Source organism: Mesitornis unicolor, unplaced genomic scaffold (genome assembly GCF_000695765.1).
Source record: "Mesitornis unicolor isolate BGI_N332 unplaced genomic scaffold, ASM69576v1 scaffold6657, whole genome shotgun sequence".
Classification (NCBI taxonomy): domain Eukaryota; kingdom Metazoa; phylum Chordata; class Aves; order Mesitornithiformes; family Mesitornithidae; genus Mesitornis; species Mesitornis unicolor.
In genome coordinates, this window is record NW_010198315.1 from 2,280 (window position 1) to 14,034 (window position 11,755).

General features: G+C 36.4%; 1 protein-coding gene across 1 annotated transcript in view; it reads right to left on the bottom strand.

Moving 5' to 3' along the window:
* Positions 1-228: 228 nt before the first annotated feature.
* Positions 229-11,755, bottom strand: part of LOC104544278 (zinc finger homeobox protein 4-like) — a 109,171-nt gene continuing 97,644 nt past the window's right edge. The window contains exons 4-6 of the mRNA XM_010189101.1: positions 7,063-7,179; positions 702-835; positions 229-546 (exon numbers count right to left, since the gene is read on the bottom strand). Of these exons, the coding sequence (XP_010187403.1) occupies positions 229-546; positions 702-835; positions 7,063-7,179 (569 nt within the window). The remainder of the gene's footprint in view (positions 547-701; positions 836-7,062; positions 7,180-11,755) is intronic.

Below are 11,755 nucleotides of genomic sequence, written 5' to 3' on the forward strand. Positions count from 1 at the left end.
AAACACATTCTACAGGGAATTCCAGTTATTTTACAAACAGGAGTCACAATACCTCTGAGACTGGATATTATTAGACCAAATTTACAAGTGTGCACCTAGAGACATTGACAGCCTTGATTTTTCCAAGGTTAATGTCAATGAGGAACAACAGGTTTTCAACATCTTTGAAATCCACCTTCAGTCATTTCCCCAAGGGACATCAGCCAACAGATGAGCTAGCAACAAAACCTAAGTGTCCTGACCCATTCCCCTCCTCGGGCTACCCAAATACTGCACGACACCAGATACATTGCCCAGAGGTCCGAGTACATTTCTGCGGTGTGCGTCAGTATCTGGAACACTTACTGTCATGAGTAGTTTCTCCACACAGTCAGGAGACACACTGTGCAAATGGGTCAAATGAAGCTGGAGATGCATTTTGTTGCTGAGGACATCCTGGCAGAGTGGGCAGCAGATAACAGGTTGCATTGAGTGCTGTGACAGGACATGCATCTGGATACGGTTTGGGTCCCTACTATTGTAGTTACAATAAGGACATTGATAGAACTGAAAAAAAAATCAAATTAAGATGCAGGCTATTAGTCAGTGTGCTTTTTATAACTTGCTGATACTGCTATTTTAACAGTATATAATCTCTGTTTCATTCTTGAGTTATTTGAAAGAGATCTAGAATGCAATTAAATTTTTACACTTTCCTTTACCTGTTCATGACAAAATTTATTGTCCTCTGGAGGCTTTGATTTTTTAGCTGCACCATCCTCTTCTTTTGCCAGAAGCAGCTGTTGTGCCCCTACCACAGTGTTCACTTTTGGTTCCTTCTCTGGTGTGGCTATTCCTGTTCCGAAAACATAATTTTTAAGAACATGTTTTAAACTTTAAAATATCCTGGTTTACAAAGAGGCTGTGATTCCAAAGGTGAGTATTGTCTTTAAGGGTCTTTTTTTTTTAAGTCCTGGGAAAAAATATAGTTGAATAACACAATTCTGGTAAGCACAAAGGTAAAAATATACTTTTATCCTTGATGTAGATGATATAAACACATTTTTAAATGAACTCTTCTCTACTGTTTAGATAACCTTAGGTTGCCTTTAAAGATTAATCAATAATGTGCTTTCTATAGCAGCTCAGTATGAATTTGTGTATTACATTTAAAAAAATCAGCTTTTGCTTAAAAATCCTGTTTTTCAAAATAATTAATTTTCTGCTGTTTAATTACCCTCTCTCTTTTCTAAACTGTCTGAGCAATATGATTATTGTGCTGTTTTCATAACTCCTGCCTGTTTACAATTCTGAAGCTAAATATAGTGACGCTTTAAAAGAAATACTGTGGAGAATAGGATTTCAGAGCTAACTTAATATTAATTATATACAAAGATCAGTCATTTGGGATTGCCTTAGATGTTTACACTGTGAATTTTTATAGTCTGGCATTTGTGATCAAAACCAGAATATAACTGTTTTCTATAGATAGTTCTACTATTAAGTATTAAATACTATATTTAATATTATGCCTGAACTAGCTGTGTAATGTGGCCCAGTCTTGCACACATCAAAGAAAAGAGTGCAGTTCTAATTTCCCAGTCCATCAGAAAATTCTTTCCAGCGTCAATTTGCCAGATAATCTCTTCTGCTAGGCTGGATATTACAAGAGCATTGGGTAGGCATGTCACATACATTTCACAACAAACACAAAACCTCATTTACCAGCCATTCCAATCTCATCATAGTGCGGCATCATCTGACCTTTTTTCTGCTGTTTATTATGAGTATTTCTAATTTTAACTTTCAATTTTCACCATCTTCCAGTCAATTTGCAACTAAATTATTTCCAGGGTGAGGACACTATCACTGGACACTGGGTGCAAATACATCTTGAAATGCAATGAAGCTAAAGCATTGATTGCTATCAGACCCAACGTAAATATATAGTCCAGGGGTAATCTGATTGTATGCTGTGCATGAAGATTTATCTTGATTTTTTTCAATCCACATAAGGTTCATATAAATGAACAAATTGCACCTCATTGCACAGTAACCTAGGATTAATTTAAAAATAAGGTCATGGATGTTTTGGCAACAAAGTAAATATGAAGAAAGAAAATACTTGTAATTGTCTGTAGACAAAACCAAGATTATTTTTTTAATTATTATTATTATTACTACTACTACTACTATTATTATTATTATTTTCATATAGACTTTGAGCAGTATTGATATTACAAAAGCAACATCAAAGAGGAGTAAAGTAAGAGAACAGTTTTCAAGGTAAATAGCAAGTCCTCATGGTACAATAATAAACAATTGAAAACTGAATCATACAGGGATATTTTCTGAAGAGCACTTTTTTAAAAAAAAAACATAAACATGCTTTATGACTTATACATTAATGGTGATTTCCCCACACATTGTTTTTCATTCCTAAATTGTTAATTATTTCTTTTGGTTTAATTTAGACCAGTAATTTTTGAATGTTCTTGCTCAAATTAAAGTTTATTCCTGCCATATTTCAGTACCTTTAATGACCAATTTGTCAACATCAGTTTAATATCTGAACAAGCTGCTTTCTGGAGCCCCACTGAATTTTTACACTCCCAGGAACTGATCCTGGACACCTCATTTAGACTGCTCAGTCAGTGCTGTGCCGACGACCTGAAGGACTAGCAATGCTTAAAGGCAAAATCTGCATTATGCAATCACATAAGGCACCATTTTACTACTTACTTTGGTTTATGATAATGCACTACTCCCTGGCCTATCTGTATTTACTTGGCAGTACACCATTATTATTTAAATCTCTTAACTGTGAGAATTGTGGGAAGTAAAAAGGTGACATACTATATTAACAAAGGTTGCTTCTAGGTTTTAGAAGGATATGTTCAAATTATTAACCTCTCTTCATTTACAACTGTCAAAAAGGTCTATCAGTTGACTACTGTTTCTTATCTTTATTGTATGTCACTTTTAAAATGTCCCTTTTTAAAGACAAATAGGCCAGAAACTCAGCTGGTGTAAGCATACACTGTTATACAGGAAGCTGAATTTAAAAACCAAAATGAAACAATTCTGCCTTCTTTTCCCCTCAGATTGTTCTTAATAGGTTGTTACAGAAATTAGGATTCAAATTCTGCTGAAAAATTGACTTGTGAAAAATAATTTGACTGTGTTTTGGCAGTGGTATTTAACTTCTAGTGAAATTTAGCTTGGAATGCACTCTGTGTGCACCTGGGCACACACAAGGTTAATATTACATCGTCTTCCACCACAGGATGGAATAACATAATTACTTCAAAGGACCTATAATAATCATGAAACACATAGTTCTTGTTTCTATAAAAATAAGACTTTTTTTGCTTAAATTTTCTTTTGCAGTTAAAATAATAAAAACTTAGAGTTATAAGACACTGTGCTGGCGTCAATAAATACATAACAAAGCACAACTTTTGACTTTGTTTACTATGATGTTTATATAAACTGTCAAAATTTACAGAGGCTTTGTTGTTTTTGCTGTTATTGTTGCTCTGCAGTCATTCAACCTCAAGCACTGTTACTTCTTAAACAACCAAAGTTACATCTGGCCTACAGTAAAGTAACCCAGTCTGTGATTTATGGGAAGCTTTGCAAAAAAAAGGGGGTTGATTCTTCCCTCTGGCATGGGGACACCACTCGCCCATACACATGGTGAGAACCAAACCCTCCAAACTGAAGTATATGTGCCAAAACCAAAGGAGATCAGCTCCTTACTCAGTGGTCCAGCTATGACAACTCTCTGTTTTTGCTTGCTATATCAACTGTCTGCTTTCTGTATTGAACTCAACATTTTAAGGACTTTCCTGTAGGAAGGCTGAACAAAGTTATGGTCTTCTAGAAAGGGTATTGAAGGAGGAGGGAGAGAGGAGATAAAATATTGTGGTTCCAAGCATGCGATGTGGCACTGTTTTCGTAGCTGGATGTTCCACTGGCACACTGTTCTTACTAGGCAGCTGTAGGAAAAGGCTAAATCCAGTTGTTATTCACACTTTAAATACGCACTTTTTATTCTTGAGACACATTATTTGTTGTTTTTTTCCCCTAATTGTGAAACACAGCTGTAATTAATTTCATAATAGAAAATACGCAGCATTATTTTAGATGAATAATATAATTTCAATACGATTAGATCAAAAACTAAGTTTAATTGTAAATAAGTGCTGTGGAATAGACTAGTCAATGATTGCCTGTCAGTTACAGAATTAAATAACGTGTGTAAGATTGCTAATATAAAAATGACATAATTCACTGCAATTCAGATGCCATCACCTTTGTAACATTTTTGAAACTCCAAAATAAAAATACAAATGTTTGTGTGACTAGCAAGAAGAAGAAAGTTAATAAAATATGGATATTGTTTTAAAAAAAGAAATCCTGGGAAAGTCATAAGCAAAATACTATTTTGTTATTTATGAATCTACGTATTCGATAAAGATTGCATAATTTAAGACTTCTGACACATCAGATGATCTGATTCAGCCTCAAAATAATTCTAAAATTATAATTACTGGTAGAATATTCTTTCTAATTAGAGTAGAATGAAAGGATAATTTTCATTGCAATAATAAAGGTTAATTTCCATCCTTCCTCATGTTTACTACCTTATTAAAAAGTGCTCCCCTTAGCCATGGCAGAGACATATTACATTTTCAATGCAAATGTATTAATCTGGATAAATTCCATATTAATTCTTGCACTGCATAGAGCTGTAATTTGGATTATAATTAATCTAAAGTGGCACTAGATTTAAATGACAATATAAATGAGGCATTAGTAGGCTTTTCTATTCTGAATGAATATTCAACAAATATAACTTGCATATTGCCAAGTCTCATTTTGAAAGCTCTACTCCTTGAGATAAGGTAAGCAATACAGCACAACAGCTTACACAAACATACTGTTACTAAATACATGTTAATCCTTTCTTGTCTAATAGATTCTATGCTAAAGAGGGGTCACACCACTTTCCTGTCTAACTTGTTAGTATTGTGATTAATCTATTGGTTTTTCTGAGATTTCTTTGGCAATACTTGCAACACTCAATTCATGAGAAAGCCCAAATTAACATTCAATTATACATGAGCAGTTATGCAGTCATTAGAAATACTTGTCAGCTGAGTGAAAATTAAGACGATGGTCTGAATGTTACATATGCAGAATTAATTTAGATTAGGAAAATAAAAGTTTCTAAAACATCTAGGATTTTACAGTACAAACTATTTTCTGTAAAGCACAAAGGCAATAATGTATTTCAGCCCTTGTTTTTATATGAATCTCACTACAGTTATTTCTGGCATGTGAATGCAGAACAATTATGTTGAGGTTTTTTTTGTAGTGCACCCAGTAGGCATCTGGATATAGGTTTGTCCTAATTAAACTTGGCCCTTATGAGTGGCTAATCCTGATGGAATTTTGAGAATTCTCCTTCAGTATTTTTTTCTAGAGTCCATCTTTTATTTTTGCTGGACCTTTAATACCTTATTCTTTCTTGATCAGCTATAAATGGACCACCCTAAGAAAAAGGGAGGGCTGATAAACTCTCTAAAGCAGTTCACAGCGTTCCCTAGGCAAAGTGTATGGTAGGAAATGCAGGCTGCAGGTGGCTGTCACCCCTCTCCTGGTGAGTGTCAGGACAGCTCCTGATGAGACTGCACAGAAGGACCTATGCTGGCCTGGGAGCATGGCTTTACTGCACAGCAGACGGCTTTTACCAAGTCAGAGAGCCAGCCAAGGAGGATATACATTTTAAACCACAACACAGTTTCTTGCTTAACCTTATCTTTATCCACCTCAGCCTTTCTTCAGTCTCTTACTCACAAAAAATAAAGTGACTGAAGAGGTGCTGAGGTTCCGAACTGTGACGGGAACTGACCTTAGCATGTCAACAAGCAAACTTAAAGGAGGCTTTAATCCTTAAGTCTGTCTTCTGAATTGATTTGGCATAGAAAAGGCCACCTATAATTTCTTTTTTTAAATATATACAAAAATGTTTAATACGTAGAGAGCAAATTACAATATGGTAGAATTTGAGTGTAAAGAAACTCACACACAAAATCATATTTTCTCTACAACTATATGTCTTTATGGAGAATACAACCTCCTTTGTATGCTGCTGTCATTGGCATACAAGGAAAAGATATATGACTACCTGAAACTAATAGGCTTCAACCTGTTTCAGCACTTCTTCTGCTTCAGTGAATCCAACATAATGTAACTAGGTATAGCGTGCAGCAAAAGTAGCCAATGTAATATTCATTGTGACCATAGATTTCCATCTCATACATAAAAAGCATGGATGAAGTCGCATATTTGCCAAATCAAACACAGAAAAAGCCTTGGGTATCTACACCAGATGCTGGCCCTGGGTTTGTTTGTGCACAAGTAAATGTCATGACATAGGGGTTTTGTTTTCAAAGACAGTAGCTTTCATTACTGGGCTTTGTCTATTCCAGGAGATCAAAATTACCCAACCCATAATCCGTTTTCAATGATATTTCCTCTTTCTTAGGCTGAATCATCTGTAAACTTTTTCACTGGGTTTTGTGTATTTTTTTCAAAATGCCTCAAATAAATGCCCAGGAAGAGGCCAGATTCTTGGGAGTAGCTGATCAGAGAGCAAGAACAAAAAGTAATAATAACAAAAAACCCCACATTCTTTGGGTTAAAAGGGGAGCAAAACCTGATTGAAGAAAAAATTCAAGTGGTACCTAATCCTATGCTTATGAAAAATTAATATGCCATCAGAGGAATCACAAGTACAGCTAAGATTAATGAAAGGCGCTTAAAAAATTACAAGCACACAAACTGATTTGATTAAAAAATAATCTCACTGGTCGTCCTGTAATATTCTTCAACTTATCCGCATCTATCCTGTCAGATGGTTATGATTAAAAATAGGTCAATGGGAGGCTACTGATAGAAATCACATGCAAAATGCACATGCAATGAATAGTAGTGGAAATGTCCAGACAGTTTAAAATGAAAGAGCATTTCATAAATTAAAAAAAGGGGGAAGACAAAATTCTAGCATCTTACCAGAGTCTTTACTAGACTTTTTGCCTTCACTATTGTCTCTCTCACTTGAGTCTTTATCATCAGCCACAGCCACTGATGTACTTTTAGCAGACCCTTCTGTATCTTCATCTTGTTCTTCTGTGAATAAGCACAGAAAAGATCTTAGAAAACAAACTCAGTGACAATTTCACAGCAGTTAAAAAATACATCCTGTAATAAGAACAGCACTAAAAGAGGGTAGAAAAACAGGGGGAAGGAGAGGTGGAGGGAAGAAAAGAGAAAGGGAAAGAACAGCACATTAAAGAGGTTGGACATTGGAACTGCAAATAGTTTGGAATATTTCAAAATCCATCCAGAAATTCTGACCATGTCTTTATCAGCGTACCCACTTTCCACCAGTCTGACAGATTTAAAGCCTGTCATTTCATATCCTTTGGCTAGAAATGTTCTGCATTAAAATACACACACACATACACGCACGCACACACACACTGCACAGGCTGGAACAAAAGCAAGCAAGTGTAAAAACACATCTTGGAGCCAAAAAAAAAAATAAAAAGGAAAAAAACGGGGGGAAGAATCAAATATAAATCCTATTAGTGCAGTAGTATCCTGCTAATTGCCGTAAGTAAGTATTAGGTATTAGGTACTGTATTAAATATAAACCTCTGGCTTTGCGGGAGAAGTCTCAAATTTTGTCTCCAGGGGGAGCCATTCAGGATAAATGATGCAACCTGGCCTATGGCTTCCGAGGAAGCAGCATTACGCACACCTCACTTACCGTGTTCACACCAGCTAGATTACATGGAAATCTTCACAGTAACTCAAGTCCATTTAATTATTCGGTAAATCTTAGCTATGCTGCTACTGGTGGATTAATCTGTTTATGCAGTTAGCTTCTATGCTGAGGCTGTGTAGCACTAATCCGTGAAAGGCCCACTGTTCCTTTTCATCCTGTGATCATTTGTCTCTCACTGTGCTGATGTCACATTTTAATGAATTTTTAGCAATCTGAGTAATGCCAGATAACCAGACTTGCAACTCCCTACAGCACGGCATGCTGTTTTCATTGCAGCACACAAAAAAATAAAAATCATATTTCCCCGTTCAGGTAGGAATTAAATAAATTAGGAGGTGAGGGTAAAATGGGATTCGAAGCACCAGGCCGCTCAATTTCATAAAATCTTTAATGACCATATAAATTAACCCTGGAAAGGCAAAAGGTCACAGACACACATTTGCATACACTCTTCTATTCACTTTTGATAAGCAGAGCTTTTATGCGGGGAACATGATACAATTAACCCTTCAGGAACCACACAAAATGCAGCTACCGACATTTTAAGTGTCAAGCATTAACTGAAAATTACACACTGCATAAAATTTTCATTGTAAATGCTATAGTGATTGAAAGGGGAAATAGTGGCCCTCTTCGCACCCCATGTTTTATTAATAACATTCTGACAGCCGAATGAGATATCCTCTGTCATATGTAGCAGCTGAGCACAAAAAAATTGCTGCTTAGTGCCTTACTTGCCAGCCATGCACTGAAACTGTATGCCTAGGCAAACAACCTTCAGATTGATGTGGTGAACCTATTCGATTCTCAACTCTCTGCAAAACCTTTTGTAAATCGGAAGACTGCAATTTTGGAAACCAAAAAAAAATTCTCAACCACAGATCAATGTGTTTTGCATTGACATCGAAATACAATAGGTTAGGACTAAGCATGCGTGTCCACTTTATGGAACAATGCAGTGAGAAAGATGGTCCCCTCTTTTAAAAATAATTGCATATAAAAAAAAGAATTTCCATCAGAATGGAAACCCCCCTCCGCTGTTTCAGCACTCTCCCCCCTGTGGTCCCCCACCCCCTCCTGCGATGATAGCTAATCAAACATGGTAGGCATCCCTGTCACAGCTGGAAGCAGGGCTGTGTTTGTCAGGGTGGCGGGGGAACGCGGTTCAGGATGCTGTGAGTCTGTGATCATGCCTGGCTCGGGCTGTGTTAATGCCAAGTGTGCACACATGAGGCTCGTATCCAGTGTCAGGCCCCGTGGCCTCATGGAGCCGATGGCAATCCCTTTTCGACTCATCCTTGGGAGCGAACGCACTGCTTCTTTTACTAGATTTACTGACCCAATCCCCCTGGGCTGGAAAATGAAGTGTCAAAGTGCTACTGAGTGTCCTTATCTTGAGGGGACATAAAATTGTAAGGGCTATCGTGGCACACATTAATAAAACATTGTGTGTGTGTCAGGCAAAGAGAATGAAAATTATGAAGGTACTAAAAGAAAAGCTACAGTATCATCTGGGTCTCATCAGACAATTTTTTCAGGGTGCTCTCCTGTTTTTCTGGTATGTGTTTTAAGTGTGAGAGAAATTCCCAGACATGTTCTCCTATACATCATCATGGTGTCTGACCTCAGCCTGACCCTGGCAACAGTTTGAGAAATCTGAATGTGAACAAAGACTCTGTGTCAGCAGCAGGGAGAGATTGCGGGATAGACTTTCCCCATCAACTTAATCGCAAACAGCAGCTCTGAGGCCATAACTTTACAGGGCTCCACCAAGCCACAAACACATAACCTTTAGAGGTGAAAATGCCCCCTGCTCCCCACCCCCCCCTTCTGTGATTTTTCTCAGTCTTGTGGTGCTCCCTTTGATGTAGCAAGGCAATTAGCTCTAATGTTCAAGTACTGCAGACCTGTTTTATGGTTTGGAAGGTGAGAGCTGTTTATTACAGGTAGGCTCCTGGGGGCCATAAAGGCTTTGCAAATTTTTAATCATGCAAAAAACTAATCAAAATGTAACTTATACACACCATAAACATTAATATCATTATTATGCACGGTATAAATTGCCTGCCTTGGCTTTCAATGGCACTCACTTCTAGAAAATACATTTGCCATTCATTTCAGAAATGTGTATGGCATTCACTTCAGAAGTAAATTTCATGGACAGAAATGATAATACAACTTCTCCTATTTTCCTTCAAAATTACAGAACAGCTATCTAAGATTCACACTGTTGAGATATTTATCAAAGGGACAAGATGGAAATAGAGCAGCTCTAACTTGAAAACAGTTAGCAAATTACAAAAAAATATCCTTAAGACAATTCGTTAGAACAAATATAGAGGTTATGTAATTATGTATGCTCTTAAAGACCCTACATACCTATGTCAAGATGCTACAAACATCTCTTATGAGTAACATTTTTGTTCTTACTTCATATGCTAACCAACAAGGATACTATTCGGTTATAAAAATGTGATGGCCTCTGCTCAAAGACACAAAATTATGAGTTATTATATATCAAAAAAATACAGTATGATGGTGCTACAGATTCCAGACCAAGTCCTAATGCTCTGGTTTAAATTTACAAGAGCCCTGCCTATATACATTTACAAATGTCAGCTTTGAAAATGAATAGAACACTGGATTCAAATGTACTTTAATGGCTTTAATAACACTTACTGTTGCAATATGATCTTTTATTCACACCTGGTACTATTTTGTCCAAATGTTGAAAATTTCTTTTGATGTAGGATCTCTTGAGTTTAGCCATTACCAATCTTTTTCCTCACAATTGACTTAGAATTAAGCACAAAAATAAGGTTAGCAGTCTGCACTAAAACTGTAAAATAAGGGGAAACTGAAAACTTAAGCTTCAGAGGTAATGTTAAGCATCTGATATTGCATGTTATATATTCTATGTCATATACTTTGTTAATCTAAACGCTCAGGCCTCAATTCTATACTGATTTTATGAAGAAAAACTCTTATGACATTCCCCAGACCAATGAAGTCAAGATGTGTGATGATTTCAGTTGCAAAATCCAGGCCTCAGCCAAAATTGCATAGCAGATACCAGTAGCAAAATTATTATTATGATTATTATTAATAATATTCATACACAGATTAGAAAAGCCAGATTTACTGAGATACAAATAAAGGAACAAATGCATTCACCATAGCCAAGAGAAGGTATAGAGAAACAAATAATACTTTTTGAAATAAAATACTGAATAGTTAAAACAAGACATTGCTGAATTGAAACAGTCTTCTCTCCTAAAATTTAAATGCATTGTGATAATCACAGAGGTATATCAATCACCTTTCCCCGTGTTTTATCAAAGAAGTTTCCCTACTGATGAGCAGCATTGGGAGTCTATATTCAAGTCTACTTAAGAAACATATTATTTTCAAGGGTCGATTCTGGTTGGGGTTTTTTTTACATCACTGATAAATCAATCAACAGTCAGTGGTTCCTGTTTTGGTCCTGGATTTTGTTGTCGTTGGTGGTATCCCTTTTGCCCTCTCCAAATTGCAAATAATTTCCTAAATAAGGATGATCTATGAGTTGTGGGTGAGTAATTGTGGTTGTGAGAGGGAAAGTAAGATTAAGCAATTGTTTGTGGCTGTGGGCCGGATGGATAGGGAAGTAATAAATCAATCAGCTAAAGTAGTAAGTAAATAAATATGAAATAAGAGACAGATTTTTAAAAATAATTGGGGTTGGTTATTCAATATGTTCAATAAGCAGCTGAATAAAAGTCACCCATAAGTGTTCAGCACAGGTGTATCCCAGGTTCAACCGGTAGAGTGAATGGCTTATTAATATTAACTGTCAGGATGAGAGGGTAACACCTAGTCAAGGATAATGAAAGGTTAGATTGCAGGGATGGACAGACAGCAGACAAATGTAGGGAA